Source organism: Alternaria arbusti (assembly GCF_024043155.1).
Source record: "Alternaria arbusti strain BMP 1465 chromosome Unknown scaffold_3, whole genome shotgun sequence".
In the NCBI taxonomy this organism is placed as follows: domain Eukaryota; kingdom Fungi; phylum Ascomycota; class Dothideomycetes; order Pleosporales; family Pleosporaceae; genus Alternaria; species Alternaria arbusti.
This window is the reverse complement of record NW_026249943.1, coordinates 2,198,064-2,224,699: the sequence shown is the minus strand read 5'-3', so window position 1 is coordinate 2,224,699 and position 26,636 is coordinate 2,198,064. Positions and strand designations below refer to the sequence as shown.

Sequence of the window (26,636 nt, the reverse complement as noted above, 5' to 3'; positions counted from 1 at the left end):
CTCTTTCACAATCTCTCTTATCTTTTGTGCTCTACGAATGAAGTGTTTGCTAACATCACCACCACCAGCTCAAAATTGAAAAACTGCGTGGAACACACGTTCTAGATTGTACCTCTCTACGTCCTTCTTTTCACAATTGTTATCCGCGGTTCTCGGACAGGCGCATATGATCGCCGTTAGGTTACGGCTCACGAATGCGGGGAAAGAACACCTGATGTGCTATTCACCACCACCATGGCTGATAGCGCAAACACAAGGCTATCCTGAGTGGACGGCATGGGAGATCGTTCAATTGTTGTGAGAGCTAATAGCTCGTAGCGTCCCCTAAGCCTTGGGGTCGCCATCTAGATGCGCGGAAAGGGTCCGCTAGTATCACCGGCGCCAAGCCGAAAAGAGCAGAAGATGGGGTAGTGCGGTACTCAAGTTCACAAAAAACCTATGGCATCCGATAAATGGTCTGCGATGGACTGTAAGTGGCCGAACTTTATTTGCGAGGGGCAAAGAAATACTGAACATTTACTTAAACGGATTGCTGGACTCCCAAATCTGACTCTTGACAGTTGTCTTGTCATCTGGTATCCGAACATCTTCTCAAAGTGCCCAGATCATAACAGAATTTCATCATGGGTATATACAACAAGCTTGCAGACGACATTAATGAGGTAGATGTCATCATCGCTGGAGGTATGTCTATCATATTCACCCTCATCGAATCCCCCACTGACATCTTTGTGTAGGCGGTACAGCGGGTTGTATCATAGCCGGTCGACTTGCTGAAGATGACCCCTCCCTCTCTATTCTTGTAATCGAAGGGGGCGCGAACAACAAAGATGTCGCCAGCGTTGTCAACCCCGTTTTCTACCTGCAGAACCTACTGCCTGCCACCAAGACCGCTCTCTTCTACAAAGGAAACAAGTCGAAGCAGCTAGCCGATCGTGAACCCATTGTACCTTGCGGTGGTACCTTGGGCGGAGGCAGTTCAATCAATTTCATGATGTACACACGAGCACAAAGATCGGACTTCGATAGCTGGAACACACCTGGCTGGTCAGCTGAGGAGATGTGGCCACACCTAAAGAAGCTAGAGACCTACCATGGACCCGGAGCGAAAGAGCACCACGGCCACAGCGGACCAATCCATGTCTCAGACGGAGGTTATCGCGCAAAGGCTGCTGAAGACGACTTCATAAGCGCAGCTGAGAAGGTCGGCTACCCTGAGATCGAAGACTTGCAGAACCTGGACGACAACAACGGTATTGCGCGATGGCAACGCTACGTGTCACCAGAGGGCAAACGCCAAGATACCGCACACACATACCTCCACCCGAAGCTTGAGGATGAGCGGTATTCCAACCTTCATGTTCTCGTCGAATCGAAGGTGGTGCGCGTACTGTTCGACGAGAACAAGCGTGCCACTGGTGTCGAATATACACCAAACCCGGAGTTTCAAGCTGAAATTGGTCTGAGCATGCATCCTGTGAAGGCTGTGAAGGCTCGCAAGTTGGTCGTCGTCACATCTGGTGCTTGCGGTACACCACCCATCCTCGAACGTTCGGGCCTGGGCTCCAAGGAGGTCCTTGAACGTGCTGGTGTACCTCTCGTAGAAGAGTTACCTGGTGTAGGAAAGGACTACCAAGACCATCACCTCCTTCTGTACCCCTACAAGACTGCCTTAGCGCCCGACCAAACGATCGATGGCATTCTGAGCGGACGCGCTGACGTTGCCGAGATGATGAAGAACAAAGACCCCATGCTAGGCTGGAACGGCATCGACATATCCTCCAAGCTACGTCCTACTGAAGAAGAAGTCACTTCTCTCGGACCAGAGTTCCAAGAAGCGTGGAACCGCGACTTCAAGGATGCGCCAAACCGTCCGTTGATGCTGTGTGGTCTGGTGTCTTGCTTCTTGGGCGACCCAGCAAGCATACCTGCGGGTCAGTACGTCACAGCAGGTAACTACACCGCGTACCCCTACTCGCGCGGACACATGCACATCACCGGCCCGAAGCACGATGACCCACTAGACTTCGATGTGGGCTTCTTCAACGACAAAGACGACATTGATCTCAAGAAGCAAATCTGGGCGTACAAGAAGCAACGCGAGATCTTGCGACGTACGCAGTTCTACCGTGGCGAATTGGCTGCGGGCCATCCAAAGTTCGCTGCCGATTCTGCGGTCGCACTACAAGAGAACGTACAAGGCCCTCTAGAAGACGTCAAGGACTTGGTCTACAGCAAGGAAGACGACGCTGCTATTGAGCAGTGGCTTCGTGAGAACGTCAACACAACGTGGCACTCGCTTGGCACGTGCAAGATGGCGCCGAGAGAGCAGGATGGTGTTGTTGATTCCTCCTTGAACGTACACGGCATCAAGGGGTTGAAGATTGCGGATCTCAGTATCCCTCCGGAGAACGTGGGTGGTAACACGAATAACACGGCGCTTGTCATTGGTGAGAAGGCTGCGGATATCATCCTTAGTGAACTTCGAGGTAGTGCGGGTACTCCTTAGGGTGGGGTGGACTGTAGCATGTAAATAAGCGTTGATCAACTTACAAGTTCCTTGCATCCGATGAAGTTCAATCCAGTATGGTCGATGATTTGAGTGTGAGAAGGAGGCTCGTGCTGAACCGCCTCGTGTTTTCCCATTGGGCTACCTATCCTTTGCCCGTCCTACAACCTATATCTAAACCGCCTATTCTCGCGATCTGTCAAGTCAAGGAACTCCTCATTCTCAAGATGCGTCCCATCATCCTCTCGATCCCTCTTCTTATTCTCCCACATGTAGTACGCCCTCAATACCAGCGCCATGGCCGCCGCAAATGCGCAAGTAACTACAATAGTAACCTTCGCTGGTATGAAATCCGGCCCATCGCCTTGGCGGAATGTCAACGGTCCGATAATATTTCCCAGACAGAAAGACATGAGCAAAATAGCGTTCATGGTTACTTTCTTCGTGTGACCGGCAATGTTCGCAGACACCCAGGAGTAGAGGAGCGGTAAGCTGGAGCCAATGCAGTTGGTAAGATAGTTCCCGATGAGCTTTCCCACTCTGGATTCGCCGGGGAGGAAAGCCATGAGGCAGCCTCCCAGCGCTCCAGGTATGAGCAAGGAGACGACGTTCAGTGCGCGTTGGTTGAAACGGCCGGCGAGATATGTAGCGATGAGGATTGAGATGACGCTGACGGCGCCCGAAGGTAGCTGTAGCAAAGCTGTAGTCTTAGAGCTGAAGCCAAATGACTTGATGAGCGTGGCCTGGTAGGAAGACACTGCACCATTGGGTACATTGGATGATATGGTGATGATCGATAACATCCACGTCTGCGGATCTTTGAAGCAGTCAAGCACTTGGTGAAATTTGAAATGCGTGTTCTCGATGCCAGTCTGGTTCTCGCGTAGACGTTCGATTGCCCATACCTTCTCTGCTGGGGTTAGGCGAGAAGACATCGGGTTGTCGGGAAGAAGCAACACCACTACGTAAGTCAGTACCATTCCGAGAACCAGAGATAGAGATCAGCATACCAGTTATACCGACTGAGACAGTAACTAGACCCACGACCAAGAACATGATCTGCCAGCTAGTAAAAGTGTCACTTTCGTAGTGCTGAAACCCGAAACTGATCAGACTTCCAATAATTGTTCCAGTTCCTGCAGGGGTAGAGGTACGAAGTCAGCATATGTCTCACATGCATTTCGTACAGCCAGGACTTACCGACTCCCAGATACCAGATACCGGTTCGCAGCGGTTGTTCTTTCTTCTTATACCACATCGAAGTTATCAGGATCAAACTGGGCGCGACGGCCGACTCGAAGCAACCCAATAGGACGCGTGTAGCTACTAGAGCGCCGTAGTTCTTGCACACGCATGTGAGTGCCGTGACGAGACCCCAGAGTATTACGGCTGCGCCGAGGTACTTTGCAGTAGGCAGACGCTGCATGCCGTAGCCATGAGGGAACTCGAGCGCGAGGTAAGATACGTAAAAGAAGAGAGCGAGGTTGGAGAACTGTGCCGTGTTGATGTTCGCGTCCTCGTAGAGACCCATCACCGCCGCGTAGTTCACTAGTATAACCTGTCAGCATGTTGGGTTGCAGAGTAGTGATGCAGCAATACAAGAGCTGACATACCCAGTGTCTTGTCCAGATACTGCAAGCAGTAACAGCACCACATCAATGGCATGATCATCCAATCAATCTTCCGAACCAGTCTTCGCTCATCCTCTGGCGTGAGAGCACCGACATTGTGTGCATTCTTAAGAAATTTGAGTGCTTCATCGCCGTTGTTGGATGGCTCCTCGACGGTACCAATCTCGACGTCCGAATGCGGTCGCGAAGGAGAAGTGTCGCCCGATTTCGACTCGTGGGCTATCTCTTTCTCCGGGATGCTCATCTTGCCGATATAGAGACGAGGACAGGTAAAGCAGATATTGTTCTCGATTGGTTTCCATGTAGCATGCGGTGCGACAAGGTATATGTAACGAACCCAGTACCCTACCATCTCAACATCTGCATTGCCGTGTCGCCCCTCATATGCATGCCGACCTCATACCCGGCAAACAGCATTACCTATCAAGGAGCATCTATCGAAGATCGCTTCTGCATCCTCAATGCCAGCCAAACATCGTTTCTTCCGACCAGCATCCCTTATCATGAACCCTGTAGCGACAAGCCGATGAGCGCGCGATAGGTCCCAGATCTCTAGCCTGCATCGTAGGCGACACAGCGAGATCTTTCTTCCGAGGAATAGCCAAGCGTGCAGCGTGTGATAGCAGATTGATAATGTGTAGACGTGATGATGTCAGTGGAGATAGTATCGCGGCTGATAACGCTCCCCGTCGCTTGCGGGGCGCTAGGTGACGTTAGGAAGGTGGTGTGTTGGTCCCTGATGAGGGGTACAACGGTAGCCAACGTCGTAAGCGCCTATGGACTTTGTATGTTTAGCAACTGCAAAAGGTAAAAGCGATATCTCGGAAATAAGCCCTGCAGAACGCACTTGTCTTCACGACTTCCTCTTTCACGAACGCTCTACATTCCTGTAAATCCTGAACCCCGGGAGACAGCTTGATGCAGTCTTCATTCTCGCGTATATGCCTGGCGTTCCGCTGGAAGAGCTGGGGATAACTGTATTATCTCTTGCACAAAGAATGTGCACGTCAAATATCGAAGATTGTAATGTCACTTGAAGGTTGTCCACTACGGATAGAACAGCCATCACGGGGACAGATCAAAAGAGTTGCAACTAAGATGGCGTCCACGAGGGACGCTGTACAATATCAATTCTGGGTATCAATCTTTCTGACGATCTGTGGCCACATCCGAACGCCAACAGCAAATAATTAAACAAGCACACTATCCAGTACGCCTTCGATCCAGGCTTCCCAATTTCCTCTCTTCAGCCCCGCCACCCCTTTCGCCGCGGAGCCTTCGTTCTTCCCGACCTCTTTCTGCAGCCCTTCCTTCGCGCCATCACCCTGCGCTTCCCACCACTCTGCCTCGGCTCTGTCTTTGGCCCTCTTGACCACCCTCTCTTCGTCCTCTACGCGGTATAGATCACATTTGTTGCACTCGCCGCATGGCTGTCCGGGCCGTTCACGGAAGTGTCCACAAAAGTGTTGATAGCCCTCATTCGCAAGACCCTGTCGGCAGATGTAGCACATGCTGTACCCACAAAGGCAAACGAGCTTATTGCAGCCCTCGGATTTTACAAAGCCTAGGTTGCATTGAGGACAGGTACGCTTGACTGCGTCTGTGGTAGCACGTTCGAGTGTGAGACGAAGGGACGTGAGCTGGGAAGAGAAACATGTGTGGGGGTCATGCCAGGGAAGGGAGCACGAGAGGCAGGATGCGCGACCGCAGCTTGGGGATAGACACTGAAACCGAAGACCGCGACGCTTTAGGTGGACACGCCTGAGCGCGGATCGAAAGGGTGCGATGACGGGCAGGCGAAATGTGATGGTGACGAAGGTGTAGATAAGAATAAATGCGAAAAGTAAGGCTCGAGTGGCTTGGAAGCACAGCAGCTCGAATAAGGGCACAGAGGCCAGCGAAGCCAGTATGAGTGGGCGGGATTTGAAACGTAGGCTGGCGAAGAGGTTGGTATCTGGAAGCGCGAGGTCATCCAACTCCGCATACGAGCAGAAGGGACACTGTACGAGTGGTAGCTGAGATCTGGACAGTGCATCGCTAGCGAAGCGCTCGTGGAGTTTGTTCAGGTTGTCCTTTCCATCTTGCTCTTCCAGAAGAGCGCGCTTCACAAACGAGAAGGGTATGCAGCCCCGACACTCTTCGGAGCCACCGGTCATAGGCGCTATGCATTTCAGGGTACACAGGTCCGTGTTGATGTTACGCGCCCAGCCCTGGTCGTAGAGGGCAGCGTTGATAGCATGCCGTATGCAACGGAAGCAGATGTAGTGGCCGTCGATATCGCAGGTCGACATCTGCTGAAGCGTGTTGGGTATGAAGCAGCATTCGCAGTCGTACATTTCGCCTTCACGCTCGGCCTCCTCTTCGTTCCATTGCATGGCCAAGTCATAGTCCTGTCGCAATTGCGCGTTCCGGTGTTTCTCATGTTCCGGTACAATGAGTGCGTTGTACAGCTCCTGATTCAGCTCGTCGCTTCGTGTCTTTACGAGAAGTGGCATAGACGGACGGTTCAGACGTTCGTCGGCGGGAGTCCAAATGACCAGGGGGTGGTCACTGGCCGTCGGCGCCTTCCGTCGCATCAGGAAGTTGGTGATGCTGGATCTCCAACTTCTAGTTGATAGTTCCAATAGCGTCGGTCGTGCATGCGTATAGCTGTAGTTGTATTCAGCCAGCACAGCCTTGATGGTCGAGTGGCTCAGGCCTTTGAATTCCTGATACAGCGCTTCTTTGGCAGCCTCCTTATATCGCCGTGACCGAAACTTTTCTTCCAGCGCAAGGGGTATGCCTCGTGTGTCTCTCGGTGCGTCTTCCTTGCGGTATTTGTACTTCTGCGCCGTCTCCCGCTGCTCTTCCTGCTCGGCGGGCTTCCTGTACCGGCCCCGCACATACTTGTCGCCATGCTTCAGGAGCGTCTCGGTGACGACTTGCAGCCTGCTCTCTTCGCTAAAAGTAGACAGCATCTCTCGGAAAACCTCGGGTTGCAGGTCGGGGAAGATGTCGGTAAGCGCTTGCAGGGCGGCATTGAGGTCGCGCAGGTCGGGCTCGTCGAGGCCATGACTGTCGATCGAGGGCGGAGGCTGGGCCGCGGGCTGCGTAGCTGCGGAAGCCCGTCGCAGCTTGGGTGGGCGTACCAGGGAGGCGAAGACGGTCGACATTGCAGATAGTGCGCCTAACGCTGCGGCGGAGGAGGTTTGCCAAGCATGCGGAGACGACAGGCCAAGAGACGTGAGCAGAAGTTAACTAGACATTAAAAGTAGTAGGGGGAAGTAAGAAGCGTAGAAGTGAAGCATCAAGCCCGGAGATGGTCGTGTGCATCGTAGGAATTAAGTTGAAGGATGCTGCCGACTCCGATAGGAATGACGCGTAACCGATCCAGACCCTGCCAATCATTATCGCCTGCGCACGTGAGACCTGCACCTCCGCAAACACCCCCCTAGATTGTTCGACCCCAGCTGCATCGCCTCCAGTAACATCCATGCCATGTGTAAAGAGTCGACTGGTTGGATGATAGAGATCTCAGACGCGCTTCGTCCTGCGTGTCATCGATGATGACTTCTCCAATGCCTACCTAGGTAGGCATCCAAGGCTGCGCACTCCTCTTCACCTTCACTCAGCCAGTGCAGCCGACTCTGACGGCGCACAGACTTGGCAGTCTCAAACTTAGGCTGTACAAGCTATCCTGATGCGCGCAACAGCTACCCCGCTACACAGGTTCTGCCTTGCGGTTGCTACTCGACGCATGCTACCTCTGTCACCCTGGCATGTGAATTCTTAACAAGCCAACAACTCCACTAAGCATGTCGCAGTCCGTGGCTCAGCCTACCGCCACGAGATTAGGTACTCGTGACGACGGTGGCACCCCAATAGCCTCTGGGGAGCAGAAGTCAGGTCAAGAGGTCGCTCCGATAAAGAAACGCCAACGTGGTAGAAAGCGGTAAGTATTGCGCCGACATTAGTCTGTACGAGTGTACAGACAGCTAACAGGAGCGCAGCCAGCACAAGAATCAGGATACAGCAACAGTGGAAGCCGAGAGTTCAGTAGCAACGAACGCGCTCCGGGCCCATGAGACAGTTATTGACGGCGATCACCAGCCTACAACGGCCGGGACTGCAGTAACCAAAGAGGACGATGCTATACGGCCGAAGGCACGAAATGCGCGTCCTTCAAAACTGTGAGTAGGCTAATCTTGCCCCAATTTCCACTCAAGTCTGACTCCACACATAGAGAGCGTGCTAGGCGAAATGGAGCGAAAGTATCTCCACCCGTAACAACTTCTTTGGCGTCAGCAGAAGTTGCAACAGTGAAGGTACCGGTTAAAGAGAAGCTTCCAATATTAGCTCAAGGAGACGCAGTTCCATCAAAGGGATTGAGGCCTCAATCTGCGAAAGCAGGACAACCCCGGGCACAGCTTCCACACCAGGCGCCTTCTTGGAAAACGTCATGGATGTTCCGGGAGACCACCGAGCTGCCCGTTCGCACAATAGAAGCAACAACACTGGAGCCAGATGGCACCAAGGTGTCGTCTGAGCGTGGCTTCGAGACCTTGTGTAGCTACAACTGGCAGTGTGATGGGTCAATCTATGTACCTGGTGCACCTCCGAGGTGGAACCCTCCACCGCTGCCGACCACTCTGGCTCAGGACTCAGGGAGACACTTCGTCGATCAGAACGCATCTCGCGTGCCCAAGTATCCTTTCGAGCCAGCCTTCGCTGCCCTTGCTGTGATGGGACCCGACGTCGTGCTAGATCGAGTCGACATCATCGCCAACCGCAACAGTCTTCGCAAGCTACTCGATTTTTCGGCTGGGAGGAAACTGGACATTTTCTGCATGGGCTTACACATGGTCGGCAATACGCTCGTTATTAGCCGTAAAGAACGGAACGCTCAGCAAATGATCCATGGTGCACCGAACGCGGGCTACGGACATAACTTCGAGAAGACCTTCACCATGCCTGATCATGGAATGGGGAATTCTAGCAGTCATCACAGGGTCATTCGGTACTATATCGGCCCTTTGAACTGCGTTGTCCGTTTTGAAGTCGATGCGTATTACGATGACCCGGATGTCGTCCTGGACTCGAAGTTTAAACAGCCTAGGGATGAGCCCGTTGGCACCGTGAGCGCTGCTATGGCACAACTAAATATTGCAGGCCTGCCATCAACTCAAACTAAACCTCGAAAGACTCCCGTCGATAAGCCTACACTAGTCGTTGAGAAGGGAATCTTCATCAACCCGTCCAAGCTCGCGGAAATCAAAGCCAAGAAGCTCGCACGTCTTACAGAAGCACTACCGCAGCTTTGGTTCGGTCGTACGCCCTACTTTATGAACGGCAACCACGACAAGGGTACGGTGCACTCGGTGAGCATCAGTGATGCTGAGAAGGAATACCCCCGATGGGAGGAAGCCAATCAAGATAAATTGCGCAAGATGGTGAGTGTGCTTGCAGAACTAAGGGATGCCGTCACACGTACGAAAGAGCGCGCAGCCGTGCTAGTCTACGACGAGAAAGGTGGGCCATTGAAGGTATATGCGATGAAGAAGAATCATGGCGTGCTGCCTAGTGAAACCATCGCGAAGCACTGGACCAACGCTGGAGGTAACGCGGGATAAGAACTCCTTCAAACTGCAGAACCGGATTCTAAATCTACACATATGGCCCTATAACAATGTTTCAAAACCGCCAAACTGAACACCCTGCTAAGACGCGGGGCAATTTGAAACTCTATCCTGGCACGTCAGTGGGTGCCTCCTGCATCCACTCCCATGTGACTTGGATTCTTCCCTCCGCCTCCGCACTCCAATAATTGGTAAATATCCCCTTCTGGATATCTATGTCTGACACATTACACCCCTCACAGCGATCTCTGACCACAAATTCGTGCTCCACCAACTTCTTACCCTCATCATCAGCCATCCATGCCCGAATCCCTTGATTGCATAGTGCACTTGAGCTCTTATCCTTAGGCCAGCTGACGAGCTTCCCATCTGGGGTGACACCTTCTGACTTCCATCCATCTTCCAGAATTGAGCCTCCAATCTCTCGGCCAATGTCAAAAATTTCCCAGCTTATAGCAACGGCGAAGTCGGTGGTAATCATTCCCGGGAGGCCACATGCTCCTAAACCTTCATTGAAGTGGGTCAACTGTCCGACCTGAGGGTCTGCAGGTACGATGTTAGGAGCTACGTAGCCTGTGGGAATAGCGAAGGGATAGCTAACCGGCCAGTCTCTGGCAAGATGTGGACCTTCGTAGACTGGTGGCGTTCCGACAGCATTGCTGGGCATAGTACGCAAGCTACTGTAGTTGGCGGCTTGTGTGCTATAGGTAAGCATGGAAACAGTCCATTCGGCTGGTGGCGTCAGAGATGGGTGAGGTGGTAAAACTCCAAGGCCAGTAGCTGGAGTTGGTGGAGTAGAAACTGGCGAGTTCCCGGGTATGGGTGGAGTGGGGGGGACGGGCGATGGGAGAAGACTGGCGGCGGAGGTAACGAGTGGAGGCTCACTAGCCAAAGCAACAGGACTAACAGAGGGACCGACAGGAGGAGGGTCTGCATTCACCACGGCGTTCTGTTGTAGTGAGAAGCTGGGAACATCGGAAGCAATCTGGCCACTATCTGGGGTGACTTCGACGTCTGCACTTGGTGCAGGCTCTTCCTTAGTTATTGATGGTCCGCTATCGAAGGTCTCCATCAAGGACGCGGCAATCATCGTACCTGTGCCGGATACCACCCCTCCTTCTTCCCCTCCACATTCATATACCTTTCCCTTGAGAGTGTCTTGGACGTGGCAAAGCAAAGCCAGACTTTGAACATACTTCTCGCCTTCCCTAGCTAAGGCACACAATGCCTTAACCATATTATTTAGCCTCTCGAAAGAGTCCTTGTGGTCGCATTTTGCTCCTTCGCTTATTGCTGGAAAGTCCTGCTCGAAGTTATCGCATATGGTCTCGTTCAGCGTTTGGCCCATCTTGACATCCCCAGATGTCGGGGGTTTTTCTGATTTGACGGAGAAGCACATTTGTATGATTAGTAGCCGGAAATCCCAATATGCGTCCCAGTATGTCTTCATTGCCTCTGTACCTGACAGAGAAGGTGGTTGAGCAGGCACTTCACGGCGTTCACGGATCCTCGAAGGTACTGTGGGATTCGGTTTGCCCATGAAATTCCAATGCTGGACTTCTCGACGCACCGCGGCATTGCTGCTGGTCGTACTGAGAACCTTCACAATGTAGCTTCTATCCGCGTCATTATTCTTTGTTGTCGCAGTCGGTATGATCAGAGAAGGAAGCAAATGCGGATGTTGCTCGTTATCCCTAGGGAACAGCGACAAAAAGCGCCGGAGATATCGTAAACTATTCCACGGATACGGTGCTAGTCGTCCTGCTTGCGCAACTGAAGATGTTGAAATGACTCCAGTCTCTTCACCTGCAGATAGAGTAGCTGAGGGTTCGGTAGGTAGAGGTGTCGTATCTGGACTAGCCGTTGAGTCGGCGGCAACAGAAGAGACTTCCATGCTGGGGATCGCAGTATCATCCCAGGTATCTGTAGAAATGGGTAGACCATCTGTGTGGTAAATAGTATTTGTTATGCACTTCGGACCGGTCTCTGCAGGTTCGGGCTCCGACGGCTGCAGCGAAGCTGAATCGCTGCCAGCACTGGAAGCTACCATTCTAGATGTTCGAATAGTACTCGTGATCGTCGTTGTCAACGTGATAGTAATTGTTATAGTAACATCTTCGCAGTCGTCTGGGTCCTCTCTTCGATCAAGGTATCCACCTTGTTCTAGGTCCAGAAGCGAATCGTAGCGGAGAGAACCATCAGCACGTTGGTCTAGATAGCCGCTCCTCCCAACAAGATTTTCGAGTACAGCTGTGCTTTGCATGAAGTTAGAAGATTGGGAGGACGGACTGCTGAGGGAACTTGATGATTGTACCGAGCTGGACTCGAGGGTGGACGTAGGCGTAGGCGTAGGCGTAGGCGTTGAAGACGGGGTCTCGCTCGTTTCGATGAAAGACGTAACAACCACGACGCTCGTTGGAACATTTTTTGACGGTATGTTTTCTGACGGTATGGCGGCATTCGTGACCCTCTCAGGGGTTGATGACTCCGTCAGAAGCGGCGTTGACGAAGCACTGAAGGTCTCGCTTTCCATCGTCGCTTTGTCTTGATTATCCCCGCTACCATGCTTTACGTAAATGACCAATCCTATTATTACACCGATAAGTACGATGACAGCTGGTAGAATAAATTTTGCCCAGTACCACTTGCGTTTTCGCTTTGGACCATCTTGATTTGGGGACTTCCTAAGCTTTTCGCTTTGTGGTGCAGCTTGCTCAAGAGCTGGACGAGTGAAGGGAACGTCGTACCATTTTTCCTCGGTATGGTATGGACCATCTTGATTGGGGGGCTTCCTAAGCTTTTCACTTTGTGGTGCAGCTTTCTCAAAAGATGGAGGAGGGAAGGGAACTTCGTCAAGTTCCTCCTGGCTATGGTATGGACCAGCAATGACTTCTTTCAACATGGCGCGGCCCACGTCAGGATATCCTCTCCCTGCTTTACGATCTTTGTCATCGAAGTCCTGGGTCGTATCTCCCGGATATACGGAGCTGGCACGTTTGTATTGGCCTTCGTATGCTGTGTATCTGAGTTCTGTTAGGTGGTGGTCGTCCATATCTCGGCTTGGGTCGATTCCCGAATCTTCCGACTGAGTGAAAGATGTGAAAACTGGGGAGATATCGGGAAGATCCGGTAGGGGTCTCTGCGATATGATTTCTTTAGTCGGGGGCTCAAAAGCCCGAGTTTTGGTCTCGGAATACTGAGTCTCGTGTTCAGGTCCCAAACCTGCGGTGACAAGCTGGGGTCTACCTATCTTCAGGGGTGGTACGCTTGTCGTAGATTTAGAGGAACTCCTTCTGCTTAGTCTTCTGTTGAGAAATATGGCCATCTACGCACAGTGTGGCATATGCCAGTGCGCTGTCAAGGAAGATGTAGATTGTCGAAAGGTAGAAAGTTACTGTCAATGTAAACAGGTTCACGTATCAAGCAAAAGGTAGAAGAAGAGTATATCATCAGTAGAATTGGAAAGCATATATATGCCACACCAGTGTGTGAGTAATAGAAGATGCCGTAATGTGTCACAGTCGACTCAACCCTGAGTCATGACTGTGTGACGCGAACCAAGTGACAATGCTCAGGCCCAGGACCACTCTACGTTGACCCTGCCCTTGGCTTTGTCAGCCAACTTGTCGAACGCGGAAGGGCTGACATCGATGTCGTCGTAAGCACATGCCATGCCTGGCAAAACATTAGCAACAGCAATATGAAGTGGCGTGAGACGGGATGTGCCATCCGGAGTACTTACACTTGTCGACAATGGTGACAATGACGCTGGCGTCCTTGCCAGTGCGCTCGTCCACGCGGTGAGCTCGAATCTTCCTACCACAGAGCGGGTTGTTGTTAGGGTTGGAAGGATTAACCTCGTCAACTGATTAAAACACGGTGTTAGTGTATATCTCGCAGATGATTTGGCGGCGATCAACACTTACAGCGTCCGTGAGAAATAGCCATGACAAGGTCGTTGTCACCGTGAACATGACCGCAAGCGCCCATCGCAGGGTTGTAGAACGTCAGTTGGCCTTGAAAGTCGGATACGTCGGCTGAAGACACGGCACTATTGCTGTAGGTGGTGTTAACAGAGGCTCTAGAAAGAAGGCAAATCACGAAGACTCACTCGGAGGGGATAGTCAAGCCTGCTGCGAGACCGATGATGAGAGCCAGAAGGGTAAAGGTGATGCCGATCATGATGAGTAGTGTACGGCGGTTGATGTGATTGTTGAAGTATCTTTTGTTAAAGTGACGAGAGAGTGTCGAAGCAAAAGTGCTTGTCTTTATACCAGTAATGATACCACAGGTGAGTCCATACCGCCTTCCATGATGAGGTGACTTATCGTCAGGTGCGGGCACTTCACGTGGAGCGGTGACTCTAATGGCATCTTTCGTTTGTTGACCTGAAGGTAAAGGTGTTTCCCATTTCGACCCGATTGTAGTAGTAGGAATGAACGAGTCCTTCAAGTGCGCCTGGGCGGCTTCTGGAAGCGGCTTCCGTGATATTACTGGAGCATTCATAACTAATTATCAAAAGCGCGTAGCGTGTGTGTAACGTGAATAGACTATGGGGGGTATCTCAAAGCATGTAAACGTCATAACATATTGAAGCGATTATCGTTGGAAATGAGTGTATGCCTAGATGGCTAGGACCGACGTGGGTGAAAACGAAGGATTAGGGTGGAGTGTGGAGAAGGCGCGAACTTGTGGGTTGCGAGAGTGAAAGACATCAAGGGGTCAGCGCGGGTCCTTGGCCTTTCGGTGATTCGCTATTCGCCGAGGCTCGTCCGAAACATGGCGACCTCACTTGAACTTGATAGAACACTGTTCAATACACTGTCCGTAAACTCGCTCATACCGCTATCGCGCTCTCGTTTGAAATCTTAAAGCAATCGGTGATCTGAAATTACGGTTGCTCAGATAACTACAACTTTGGTACCCATTTGCGAGTCTCGGCTGCTACCAACGCACTTTACGCCGCACCTCGGTACATACACAATCACAGCGCATCGACTCACGAGCCTCCGACTCATACCGCAGACAGAGTCATGGCGGAACAGAGCATCAACATTCCCCAGGTCATCGTTTTCATCGTCGTCACGTTCCTTGCTGTACGATGGTACTTGAGAAAGCCGACGGCGGCGGCCCCAGGCACGCGAGCTGCGGCGAACCGCGCTGCACTCCGCGTGAGCTCTGCGCAAATAGACCAAGTCGCTGAGATGCTGCCGCAGTTGAGCAGACGCGACATCGCATGGGATCTGCAGAGGAATGGCGGAAACGTTGCGGCGACAACGGAGCGGGCCCTGAGCGGGCGAGGGTTAGACACTGTAAGCCTCTCGATTTGAAACCTGTCATGCCGTCGACATATGCTAACACATGCACAGGCACCAGCGTCTTTCCAAATACCAACACCAGCACCGCGAGTCGCAGCTACACCGGCGCGACCATCCCCAGCCCCAGCGAGACCCGCACATCCCGATCTGATAACACGATACAATCTGTCCTCGAAGCTTAGCCAAGTCTCGCAGCCGGCACAGGAGGAGCAGCCGAAGGCGAAATCATGGAGTGCAGACAAGAGTGAGAGGCAAGCAAACTTGCAAAGACGGCGAGAGGAGATGATTCTGGCAGCACGGAGAAAGCTCGAAGCCCAGGAAAAGGCGAAAGCGCCAGGCGCTGCATAGTCACGGCTACATCATGCCGGGAAAAGGAAGAGGAGGAGACAGGAAAATGGAGCATGGACGCATGCGCTGGTTGTTATACCCTAGATCGCTTCTACAATATACATTACCGTGTACACCACCAGATTATGGCAAGCGCTCTATACTTCCCACGGTTTCTTTCTGTGAGACCTTCTTCGTATAAAACGTATGCAAGACCGCCGACTAGTGACATGATGTGTAGTCTCAGTGGCTTCATGCTACCCAGATTCTAATATTCTTGTTGTAGTAGACACACTTGACGACCAACACTTCGTCAGTTTCTCAGTTTCAACAACACAACAAACAACACTATCCTAGACCATCACATTAAATGTATTGCTCTCGATATCAAAACTCGCATAGCAGAGCATGCAGCATGTATTCTCGGTGTCTACAATCTGTGACGTCACATTGTACTGTGCCAATTATTCCGCTGAAGCTACATATCTATATACCGATTTGCAACTAGTAAATGTAAAAAGTCTTTCTATTATTCGTCTCTGAATTGTCTCAAAGTAAAGTGAGCGTACATCGGTGAACAGTTCTCAATGGAGACGCGGACTTACAGCGGACGGAGTTAAGCCTAAGTCAACATTATCTAGGCGGCTTCCTGATCAACAACGCATATAGAGGGGGTTGTTTCCGTGGTTGATCAAAATCTGATTAATTCTAAAAGTCCCGCTTGCCTACAGTTACAAGGTGCCTCTCTAGCTTTCGTCCAGACTGCGTACTGTCATGTCTTCACCACTACCCTATAATCGCCAGAACGCGCTTGCCTCAACCATCGCAGCAGACAACGCATCCAACATAGCTGGCAAGATCGTCTTGACGACTGGCGTAACGCAAGGCGGTCTGGGAGCAACGTTTGTCGAGGAGATCGCAAAGCACAAACCCGCTCTTCTGATCCTCGCTGGCCGCTCGCCATCAAAGGTTCAAGCCACAGTCGACAAGATCAAATCCAACCCAGCGAGCGCCAACGTCGAAGTGCGTATCTTAACCCTCGATCTGGCATCGCAAAAGCAGATCCGAGAAGCCGCGAACGAAGTTCTCGCATATCCGGAATCCCACATCGATGTGCTCGTAAACTCAGCAGGCATAATGAAGGGCCCCTACCGTACTACAGCGGACGGTATCGAGAACCAATTCGGATGCAACCACATCGGTCATTTCCTCTTCACCAATCTCATCATGCCCAAGATTCTTGCTGCCAAGGCACCCCGAATCGTCAACATATCCAGTGATGGTCATCGCTTCAGTGGTGTGCGATTCGACGATCCGAATTTCCAAGATGGCAAAGTGTATGATCAGTGGGAAGCATATGGCCAGAGTAAGACGGCAAACATCTTATTCTCCTATGCGTTGGCAAAGAAGCTGGGTTCGATGGGGTTGAAAGCGTATAGTCTGCATCCAGGAGTGACGATTGGGACTTCTCTTGCTGAAAAGTTCGACGATGAAGACATGAAGAGTGTCGGTAAGTTGTCGTTGTTGAGAGTTGACACGATAGCCGTTCTGACAAGCATACAGTGGCCAAGGACAAAGAGATCGGCTGGGCTCGTGAGTTTGACCTGAAGTCGCTGGATGAGTGTGCGGCTACCCATGTTGTTGCCGCCTTCGATACAAGATTGGACAACTGCAACGGCGCGCATCTCGACAACGCCAACGTGGCGCCGCAAGAAGTGCAGCCAACTGCGACGAACCCGGAAGACCCAGAGAGGCTGTGGAAACTGAGCGAGAGGCTTGTAGGAGAGGAATTCGTGTATTGAGCAAGATGTTGCTCTATAGATAGATGACACTATCTGGGTATCGTAAAGCATACCAACGCCATTGCAATGCTATATTCAGTCGTTCTCTGTCCTTATGCCCACTTCAAGCACCTGGTTGCTTCGTGCGCGTCTTTGCACTCTAACCCACATACTCGCGCTCCACACTTGCGACACTTGATTTGTCCCCAGTATCCGCAATTGTCGCAAAACTGTCTCTGTGGTGGACCGCCAGCGGGAGGAGGTGCGGCGTGGCTTGCAGCGTAGGAAAGCGGTGGAGCGGCAAGTAGAGCCTCGAGCTCGGTAGGGTTCAACGGCGCGGGTATGGAATCGTCGATCGAGAGCAGCGCGTCGTCTGCATTTGCGTCCTCGAGACGCGATGGAGTTTGCGATACTGGAAGAGGCCCTGGTGTTGCTTCTACTGGCGTCGCAGGCACAGAAGCGAACGTGCTTTGCCTTCGCAGGGCTTGTGCTGCTCCCCTTCCCCCTGTGGGTTGAGACACGCTTCCCCTTGACGTAGTTGTCGTCTGTCCTAGTTGCGCTTCTTCATCATCGAGCCAATGCTTGATCTGCCGCTGGTATTGTATAATCCTCCTTGCGTTTTGCGTCTTTGGCACGCTCGGCTTCCCGGGTATCGTGATAAGCTGCTTGGGGTCGTTGTCGCGTTCTAGTTCTGCTATCCGTCGAGCTATGGCTGTCTGTTGTCGTGCAGAGAGCTCATTTTCCGCCCGTTGACCGCCGGGTGTTGCTGCGGCGGCGCGCTTCTTGTTCTTGGGGTTGATGGCGACTTTTGAGGGGTCGTAGCCTGTGTCGACGACATACGTCCATCCAGGCGCGACGGTCGCCGTGGAGTTCGGAAGTACTTCGACGTGTGGCATGGTTAAGTGTGGAGTGTAGGAGGTGATGATGCGGAGAGTCCGGAGGTGTAGAAATTATGGATCACATGCCGACGCGTCGCAAAGTCCAGATGCCGCGTACCTGCATGATCGATGCGGGGTACGTACACTATCTGGATTACTTCCGATCTTGTCATCATCTTGTCGGATGTTAGCCGTGATCATCAAAAGGCTATTGCATCCTCGGCAGATCTTTAATATGTATAGTCCCGGAAAGCCGTAGATCGAACTTATGACCACTTGCCCGAACAACCCCAGCTACCTAGGTCACTGCACATCGCCCATACAACCAAGCATGGCGCCCGAAAGGAAACCGCCAATTGTACTCCCACCCACAACCCCACCTAGCGATGCTTCTAAGTCTGCGGCCTTCATCTTCATCCACGGTCTTGGTGACGAAGCAGAAGGACTGGAAAGCGTCGCTCGCCAGTTTCAGTCCGCGAATAAACTGCCACACATGTCTTGGATCATACCCAACGCTCTAGAGAACCATGACCTAGCTACTACAGCCTGGTATCTGCCCACCCGCCTCTCTCCTTATCCACCATCGCGACCTGAGCTCGAAGATGACGAAGATGAAGAGGGAATGATGACTACCGTGTCCTACATCACAACACTGATTGATGATTTGGTCGATCAGGGCATTCCAACAGAGAGGATCGTCTTGGGAGGGTTCTCACAGGGCCATGCTATGGCACTTTTGACTGGTTTGGTGTCGAAGTATGCCGGGAAGTTGGGTGGGCTGGTCGGACTGTCTGGATACCTTCCTCTGGCAGATCAAATACCGAAGCTGAGAGAACAAGCTGGGTTACCAGAAGAGGTGGGTAGCAACGGTGAGGTATTTCTGGCAAGAGGAACAGGGGATAGATTGGTACCGAAGCGTTTACATCGTATGTGTTATGAGGCATTATTTGGATTTGGTATCGATAAGGACAGGGTGACAATTAAAGAATATGAGGGCATGGGTCATGTCATGGCCGGAGCTGAGCTGCGGGACTTGTGTGCTTTCTTGGAGAACGTAGTACCGGAGACGGACTAAGATGGAACACGCGTGAAGTTTGATGACCGCGTTCTGTTTCCGCTACTTCATTATGAGTCCTGCTCCATATCGAAATTGAAGTTACCAAAATACACGCAGAGTGCCTGCGCAAAGTCAGTTTAGAGGTTAGCATCGAGATTTTTTGTGTCTTACCTTGCTAGCACCCATCATAGTATAGTGCGCAACTTCCAGCTTTTTCCCATCTTGCCCGTACCTCGCAATCTGATTAAGATCCGACGTTCTCGGCAGATATAGAACAACCTCTTTGCTGATACTCGTAAAGCTCTTGTAAAGCTTTTCGAGATTATACGGCTCCATCTTACTGAGGTCGAAGACGTCTTCCGCCCCATACTCAGTTCCTATACACATCAGCTTGTTTCGAATGAAGGTGTGGAAAAGAGACAAACCTCCCCATGGCGGACTAGCGAACACAACGACATTGCTTTGACCCGAGAACCTGCTCATGGCATCAAAGCAATCTGCGTTGAGCCAAAAGATCTTATTGCTCACACCATATATTTCGGCATTGTGCTTTGCGCACTTCAACGTTTTGGAATCTTTCTCAATAGCGAACACGCGTTCCCAGCGTCCCGAGCGCGCTAGTGCTATGGCATTACCACCAACACCAGCAAATGCGTCGACGATGACGGTTTTGTCTTTGGGCGCTGACTCAGATATGTGAGCTGCGATCTTGTTCGCGATGGGTTCTGGTGTTACGCCGAACCAGGCGTCTTCTGTCATCCATATGCCTTGGTCATACTTTTCCCATATCTTGAACCGCTGGTGCCAATATCTGATATTGTTAGAATTCAAGAATCTCTGAGAGTGGTAGAAATGGGCTGTACTTCTTCAAATGTTCGGGGAACTGTTCGACACGCGACCATTGGTCTACGCCTTTCTCACCCGCCGTCTCACTCATATCCTCAGCAAGCGTGATGCACTAAGTTGTGAGAATAGCCTGATTTGAGAAGCCACAGGTAATGGGTTTTGACTTCAGAAGATGTGTGGATGATGAAGTAACCGAGCAGATACTGTGGAAGAGTGAGAGCAATCCTGATACGCCTTACCTTATTAGGAATAGTTCCGACCGACGCGACTGCCTACTCAGACAGTGAGTGCTATACGTGGCGGTACATGTAATTTGGTCACTGCAGGTGATAATGTTCCGAACTTTGCATCCTGAACTACAACTACCTCCGATTCAACTTTAACCACACATTGCCATCCTCACTGCACCTGCCCCAGCTAGCGCGCCGCAGATCCCGAGCTATGGCCACCTTCCAAAACCTCCAAGTCACCAACAACGACACCTCGACCAACACAACTTCTCTGTCGTCATCACCATACGACAAATTTTTGAAGGAGCCATCAGAATCACCGCCTCTCATCATGTCCATGTTCGGAGCGTTGAACCGCTTCATATCGCGACTAGACGCCGCGCCCCTCAACGAAGAGCAGCAGTCCGCTACGAATGGCGCATACGGCTTCCAGGTGCTGAGGAACGCTAACCTAGATGTCCCTCTGGAGCCGTGGTTCGATTTCATCATTGGAATCAATGGAAGAACTATTGTACGTATTTTCCATTCGGTTAAAAGACATCAAACGGGATGCAAGAGCGGGAGAAGGTAGACGATGGCGAAGTGGGGGTCAACTCCCAGACAAGATGAAAGGATTGGAAACAGGAACATCGTATTGATTTTATACTAACTCTGAGAACAGGATAATCCAGATCCAAGTCTCTTTGCGACAGAGGTACGGAACAGTGCTGGTGCGACTATCAGCCTAGGTGTATTCAGCGCAAAAGTAGGTTCCCACTACTCATTCTCATACCACAATACATTCGAGACGTGATGAGTCATTGTTCCATTTCATGGTATACGTTTGCAAGGAAGCACAACCACAGAAGTCCGGGAGAACAAACGTCACAATTAACTTCACTCAATTGAGCTATCTATACACGTCTGACACCCTGTAGGGCCAGAAGATCCGAGAAGTTTATCTGCAAATCCCAGCCGATCAGCCGACTCTTGGGATCTCCTTGCAGTGGTCTCCACTGGCCATCGCGGAGGATGTCTGGCATATCCTAGACGTGGCTCCCAATTCCCCCGCTGATGCCGCAGGGTTGCTACCCTATGGTGACTACGTCATCGGCAGCCCCGAAGGGCTTGTGCGCGGCGAGTCTGGCTTGGGTGAACTTGTGGAAGACTTTCTAAACAGGCCATTGAGGCTGTACGTGTATAACCACGAATACAACGTGACTCGTCCCGTTACCATCACGCCGACGCGCAATTGGGGTGGTGAGGGAGCCTTAGGGTGTGTGTTGGGTTTCGGGGCTTTGCATCGAATTCCAGCAGGTTTGGACGAGCCGCCGCCAGCGCCTGGCGAGACCTTCTTCTCCACAGGCGATGCTAGCGGGGCCACGTCGTTTGATGAGAAACGCCCTTTGACTGGTTCTGTTGATTTCCCCGCTGCGCCAACGCAGGGTGCACCGACAGAGTTGTTCGTGCCAGCCAACATGGCGCTAGCGGCAAAGTCACCACCACCTCAGGGCACGGCGCCGCCGCCAAAGAGGAAGGGCAGGGCACATCATGTCGCTAGCCCTGCGGGTGGTGGTGGCAGTGGCTTGGACGACTATTTCAAGGAGGGAGAGCAGAAGAGTCTGGAGCAAGACTATGCGCCCAAGAAAGGCTCTGGTGTACCACCACCTCCCAAGGCTGGGGGTCCGCCCAGAGGCCCGCCAAAGAGTGGAAGTGCAAGCAGGACAGGCACTCCAGTACAAGGCGATGACAATGCAGATGGTACAGCAGACTCAGAAGCAGCGTAAACTTGACTTGGGGTTAGCAACCGTCATCCTAGAAACGATAAATGACAACATACCTTTGAGAATACACGTCTCTTTGCTCAATCCTCAGCCTCGAAGTCTAGTTCTTCCCTGAACCGACTCAGCCTGCGCTGCTTCTTCTCCTCTACACTCTCGTTGCTGGCATTGCTTCCTTGAGTCATATAGGAGTCGACTCTGGTCTGTACTTCGGGTCGCTTGACCGCTCCACTCACACCGCCTTCTTTGCGCCCGCTGATCCTCTCGAAGGAAGACACTTGCGGTGAGGTGGGCGATCCATCTGGTGATGTTTCCGGAGAAGAAGATGGAGAGAGCGAGGTTTTGATTTTGGTCGTCAATGTACGGAAGATGGGCATGTTGGGCGGTTGCTGTAAGTATCGGCTGTAGTGTTTCGGTTGCGGTTGTCGTTGATTGGGAGTTGGTGTCAGGTGGTTGGTAGATGGTAGTAGTATGCGGACCCGAGTATTTGCATGTATCGAATTGAACAAGTAACTGGTGTTATTTGCAATGCGATAGGCAAAAAGGAAGCAAAAGGTATGTATCGACAAACGGTAATATCCCAACGAGAGGAGCACCAACAACGCGAGGCACGCGACCACTAAATACCCTTTCCCCCACCACACACACACCTCTACCCGACGCATAACAGTCATCCCAAAGCAGCCTACAGCACCCCAGCATACCACGTCAGGGGCCGGGCGCCACGCAGGGCTATGCCCAATCCGCGCCGCTCCCACAGCCGCAGCAACCCAACTGTCAATAAACAGGCGCAGTAGTTTCAAACCGCGGGTTCCATGCAAACCACAAAACGAGTGTGCGTCTAGACCGGCATGCTATGGACTTTGTCGATTAATGTGGGTACTCGGGTTGACGATGCAAGGCCAGACCCTGCGCTAGCCATCGCCGATCCCACATTAACCTCGTTCCTGAGCTTGCAAGGAGATCACATGGCTGCAAGGTCATACCCGCAGCGCAGGGCGATCGCATTTGTTCTGCGCGATCATGGCAAAGAGGCATGGACTACTTTTCTTCCATAATTTCCTTCATTGTTGAGACCAAGCTTTTCCCTTTCAACGCTGATCGCACACGTTGCCTAGGTGTATGCCCAGCGCCGATGCGTCGCCGGAAGCAGTTGGCGTTTTAGACTCACCGTTGCAGGATACGCTGCGTCGATGCGGTCAAGTAGAGCGATTGGCTGCACGGCGGGGTAAAAGGAGAAGGGCTTGGCCTTTTTTCCGCTGGCGAAGACGCACTACACCGCCATATGTGCTTCGCCGGCTTTAAGCTTTGGGGTTGCTGTGATTGGAGCATGTTGGCAGTAAAGGCGTTGAGTTGACAGCAGGAAACATTGTCGAGGCAGTCGTCCGCATGACTGCACACACTCAATCTCCCAAAAGAGCGTCACGAGTCCAGCACCCGGCCAACCTTCTGCCCTCCTTGCAACAACCCTTTAGATCCCCGCACATCGGGTCTAACGAGAGAATCGATGATGGGGGATATCGAAGGCGCTCAGCGCAGGAATACAGAACAAAACATTCCCGGCCGTCAAGTCGGCCATTGCTCCGCTCCGCGGCACCCCTTTGCATTGCGACGACGGCGCCACGTCCGTTGCTTCCCGAGGCCGACGCTTTCATTCACACACAGTTATCCACATCGCTCTTGTCCCTGCAGCGACGATGGCTAAAATAGACATATACCGTTCTGCACCAGATGGAACACCTCCCGCTTTCAAACGTTGAGGTGGCTCGTAATCTCCACCCTCGTGTTCTTCGTAATCCAGGATTCTGGACTTCTAGACCGCTCAGAGCTTGAATCATGTGGGAAGCATTCGTTCCGAGTAGTGTTGCGTCCGGCAATGACGGGAGTCTCCACCCTTTCGAGCGGCTGACACCTGACGTGCGACATCCACCCGGGCGAACATGAACCATGGTTCCTTCACCGCATTATTACACTGCCGAAGTGGTCCCAAATCGGGCCCACGTATGTAAATCCCTGAGCAAGCCCTGTTGATGCTGACTGAGCACTACGTCAACATGGACGTGGAAACGATTGCGCAATAGGCTCTGCGCAAGTCTGCTGGTGCAACAGCGGACTATGGTCGTGGAAACATAGAGTAGTCAAACGATAGGGGTGTAAGTACACCCAAGCATTGTATTCGCAGGCGAGTCTATCTCTGCGATCTCTTTGTGAGGGAAGGAGGCCCGGTCGAGTCCCTCGTAACATCCAAATCAAAACTCCGACTTGCTTTTCGAGCAGTCTTTTCCGAACAAGCCACCCAAAACAGACCATGTGAACGCCCATGTGGCTCGTGGAGCTAGCAATGATTGGCAGCAAGCGGAACCAGGCACGAGGCCAAGGGAAAGTATGGGGTACGCAAAAACAAACGCCAGATTATGATGTAATACCCAAAACGCCATAGTGAACCTTGCTTCATCTTATATCCAGCTGGAAGGGTTTGAACTTGGCTCCAATAGTGCTGCACCGCGGACACGTCGGCGCACGACCGCGGTTGTGCTCACTGACAAGTACATCTACGCACTCTTGACACAGACCGCAAATGCATTCTGAGCATGCATAGCTGTCGCGCAATATCGACAGTTTCCGGCATGCAGCGCAGTAGATCTGGACAGGGAAAAGAGAGCTAGGAGATGAATCGGAGAGACCTTGGGAATGCATGTGGAAGTTTTGGCCGGACATGGCTGATTCAATGGAAGACTCGACGGAAGGGAAAGGCTGAAGGTCCGACATATCCGGAGGTGGAGGCGTCAGAGCGTTATTCAAAGGTGATGCCGTGTATGACTGAAGTTGTGAAGCAAAGTTGAAGGGAGGTAGAGAGGTTCTGTTGTTCATCATGTGAGGGGATTGGTTTGGCGACTGTGGCACCTGTTCATGTTAGATAGAATAGCATAGCAGAGTGTGACACCAACCGGCGTGAGATCTCGGCTATCCTCTTCTGTGGCTGAAGCAGCAGCATCGATCAAGTCTTCCCACCGTTTACCCATAATGGCCGCAGCGGTTGCCGGCTCAGCCGAGTATGCTTTCCTGTCGTAGCTCAGCCTGCGCGAATAGTCCTTGGACTTCTGCCGCTCGTGTTTGCCCTTACGAGCATTCTGTCCTACAGAAGACTTGCGGGGTCTGTTCGGTTTGAGAGAGTGGGCGCCAGGAGGGAGAGTGGAGGAGCGCCCGGGAGGCGATCGTGCGAGGGAGGAGGGGAGCAGCTCTTGCTGTATGGAAGTAGAAGTGTAGTAAGGTTCTTCGGCATTGATGTGTTGTTCTATGGTGGTCGGAGCGAATCGTGCGCGAGGCCTGTAATTCTTCGAATCGGGATCGGATGCTGCGTCCTGTTCACAGCAGTTGTTAGCCTGGTCTTGTGTGGGGAAGGTGCAACGCGGGTCCATACCGGGTCTGAGTCCCAGTCGTACTCGGCACGATGGTTGTGTAACGAGGCCAGGGCAGCCGCAGCAGTCGCGGCGGGTAAGAGTGACGGCCGGCGCATTTCGTCCGATGTGCGAAGATGATTCGTCCCGAAGTCAGTCTCGAAGAAGGAGTTATGTTCGCTTCCGCCATAGTCGTACGTCTGCTGGGGCGGTGCTGAGGTTGTCGCGGGTGGAGGTGGGGGTCTTTCTTGCGGTGGTGTGTTGACCATAAGCATGAAGCTCTCCTGCAAGCGGAAACAGTCAGCAGCGTATTCGGCCAGCGCTGGCCGTGGACAAGCCTACCTCAGTCGCCGGCAACTTGGAGATGTAATGCTCAGGATGGGCGCGGCGGATGTGCTCCTGCATGGACCGGAAACGCTTCTCCTACGCATGTGTTAGTCTGCACCCCGGAGCTCTGGAGCTTTGGAGCTTGCTGTAACGTGTAGCAGCAGCGGGAGAGACTTACCCCGGTGCAGCGCTTGCGACAGGCCGAGCTGTCGTGGTTTCGCAGCGGGCATACTACGACATTGTTCTCGTCGCTGACGGAGAAGGAGCTCGTCAGCGGTGCTGCGCGCGACGGAGGCATGGCTGCGAGCATCAATGGCAGGAGCTTCGCGACGAAGCAATGGCACGTGGAAAGCGAGGCGCTGGGACGGGGAAGCTCAGTCCGAGCTTGCGCAGCTGAGGGGGGGGAGGCTACAGTGACGGCAGGAGCGGGTGTGGTGACTACGGCGGGTGGAAGAAGCTCTGAGCTGAAGTTGCTGCTACTGCGGATAGACGTAACTGGATGCGGGGCAGCTGCGAACGGCGGCGGGGCTTCGAGAGAAAGTGATCAAGTAGAGGCTGTGTTCAGGAATCACGATTGACCATGTAGAAGAAGAAGCAATGGTACTGCACCGCTGCCGTGAGGGTAGAGCTGTATCGCCACGACAAGCTCGAGCGGAGGAGCAATCAGACGGCTGCCCTGGAGCTGAGGCGAAGAAGCTGATAGCTTGGAGAGCTTCGTGCTGCCCAATGACCTACCGCTTGAATGGGGATTTGCGCGCTCCAATCAGAGATGGCTGGGAGCAAGACGACTCATAATCAGCTAGACGGCGCAGAAGCCTCCTCCCAGCTCAAGTCCCGTGCATGCAAAGAATTTTGACCAATGCGATCTACTGCTCGGACTCTTCACCAGGACATCGGCTGCGGCGCCATGAAGATTTTTGCTCCTCAGATGCCGAGCTAAAGCCAGTTTCGGCCGGCGG

The 26,636-nt window shown here is 52.4% G+C and overlaps 12 protein-coding genes across 12 annotated transcripts; 5 read left to right on the top strand and 7 right to left on the bottom strand.

Moving 5' to 3' along the window:
- Positions 1-623: 623 nt before the first annotated feature.
- Positions 624-2,509, top strand: J4E86_003424 (uncharacterized protein; the record flags this gene model as incomplete). Its single annotated transcript, XM_051443979.1, has 2 exons — positions 624-684; positions 738-2,509. 2 exons carry the CDS (start codon positions 624-626, stop codon positions 2,507-2,509), a joined length of 1,833 nt encoding a protein of 610 aa, XP_051305474.1.
- A 161-nt stretch (positions 2,510-2,670) lies between these two features.
- On the bottom strand, positions 2,671-4,384 carry J4E86_003423 (uncharacterized protein; the record flags this gene model as incomplete). Its single annotated transcript, XM_051443978.1, has 4 exons — positions 2,671-3,470; positions 3,520-3,645; positions 3,710-4,057; positions 4,123-4,384. 4 exons carry the CDS (start codon positions 4,382-4,384, stop codon positions 2,671-2,673), a joined length of 1,536 nt encoding a protein of 511 aa, XP_051305473.1.
- Positions 4,385-5,330: 946 nt separating this feature from the next.
- On the bottom strand, positions 5,331-7,292 carry J4E86_003422 (uncharacterized protein; the record flags this gene model as incomplete). The annotated part of the gene is made up of 1 exon (XM_051443977.1): positions 5,331-7,292. One exon carries the CDS (start codon positions 7,290-7,292, stop codon positions 5,331-5,333), a length of 1,962 nt encoding a protein of 653 aa, XP_051305472.1.
- A 642-nt stretch (positions 7,293-7,934) lies between these two features.
- Positions 7,935-9,749, top strand: J4E86_003421 (uncharacterized protein; the record flags this gene model as incomplete). The annotated part of the gene is made up of 3 exons (XM_051443976.1): positions 7,935-8,071; positions 8,130-8,309; positions 8,363-9,749. 3 exons carry the CDS (start codon positions 7,935-7,937, stop codon positions 9,747-9,749), a joined length of 1,704 nt encoding a protein of 567 aa, XP_051305471.1.
- A 3,577-nt stretch (positions 9,750-13,326) lies between these two features.
- Positions 13,327-13,937, bottom strand: J4E86_003420 (uncharacterized protein; the record flags this gene model as incomplete). Its single annotated transcript, XM_051443975.1, has 4 exons — positions 13,327-13,430; positions 13,498-13,620; positions 13,682-13,812; positions 13,867-13,937. 4 exons carry the CDS (start codon positions 13,935-13,937, stop codon positions 13,327-13,329), a joined length of 429 nt encoding a protein of 142 aa, XP_051305470.1.
- Positions 13,938-14,788: 851 nt separating this feature from the next.
- Positions 14,789-15,421, top strand: J4E86_003419 (uncharacterized protein; the record flags this gene model as incomplete). Its single annotated transcript, XM_051443974.1, has 2 exons — positions 14,789-15,067; positions 15,125-15,421. 2 exons carry the CDS (start codon positions 14,789-14,791, stop codon positions 15,419-15,421), a joined length of 576 nt encoding a protein of 191 aa, XP_051305469.1.
- Positions 15,422-16,174: 753 nt separating this feature from the next.
- On the top strand, positions 16,175-17,202 carry J4E86_003418 (uncharacterized protein; the record flags this gene model as incomplete). Its single annotated transcript, XM_051443973.1, has 2 exons — positions 16,175-16,910; positions 16,964-17,202. The coding sequence occupies 2 exons, from the start codon at positions 16,175-16,177 to the stop codon at positions 17,200-17,202; spliced, it is 975 nt and encodes a 324-aa protein (XP_051305468.1).
- Positions 17,203-17,294: 92 nt separating this feature from the next.
- J4E86_003417 (uncharacterized protein) lies at positions 17,295-18,077 on the bottom strand (the record flags this gene model as incomplete). Its single annotated transcript, XM_051443972.1, has 1 exon — positions 17,295-18,077. One exon carries the CDS (start codon positions 18,075-18,077, stop codon positions 17,295-17,297), a length of 783 nt encoding a protein of 260 aa, XP_051305467.1.
- A 313-nt stretch (positions 18,078-18,390) lies between these two features.
- J4E86_003416 (uncharacterized protein) lies at positions 18,391-19,134 on the top strand (the record flags this gene model as incomplete). Its single annotated transcript, XM_051443971.1, has 1 exon — positions 18,391-19,134. One exon carries the CDS (start codon positions 18,391-18,393, stop codon positions 19,132-19,134), a length of 744 nt encoding a protein of 247 aa, XP_051305466.1.
- A 50-nt stretch (positions 19,135-19,184) lies between these two features.
- On the bottom strand, positions 19,185-20,053 carry J4E86_003415 (uncharacterized protein; the record flags this gene model as incomplete). Its single annotated transcript, XM_051443970.1, has 4 exons — positions 19,185-19,238; positions 19,288-19,493; positions 19,542-19,927; positions 19,980-20,053. The coding sequence occupies 4 exons, from the start codon at positions 20,051-20,053 to the stop codon at positions 19,185-19,187; spliced, it is 720 nt and encodes a 239-aa protein (XP_051305465.1).
- Positions 20,054-22,035: 1,982 nt separating this feature from the next.
- Positions 22,036-22,329, bottom strand: J4E86_003414 (uncharacterized protein; the record flags this gene model as incomplete). The annotated part of the gene is made up of 1 exon (XM_051443969.1): positions 22,036-22,329. One exon carries the CDS (start codon positions 22,327-22,329, stop codon positions 22,036-22,038), a length of 294 nt encoding a protein of 97 aa, XP_051305464.1.
- Positions 22,330-24,403: 2,074 nt separating this feature from the next.
- On the bottom strand, positions 24,404-25,975 carry J4E86_003413 (uncharacterized protein; the record flags this gene model as incomplete). The annotated part of the gene is made up of 5 exons (XM_051443968.1): positions 24,404-24,856; positions 24,901-25,314; positions 25,374-25,634; positions 25,693-25,773; positions 25,856-25,975. 5 exons carry the CDS (start codon positions 25,973-25,975, stop codon positions 24,404-24,406), a joined length of 1,329 nt encoding a protein of 442 aa, XP_051305463.1.
- Between the last annotated feature and the right edge of the window lie 661 nt (positions 25,976-26,636).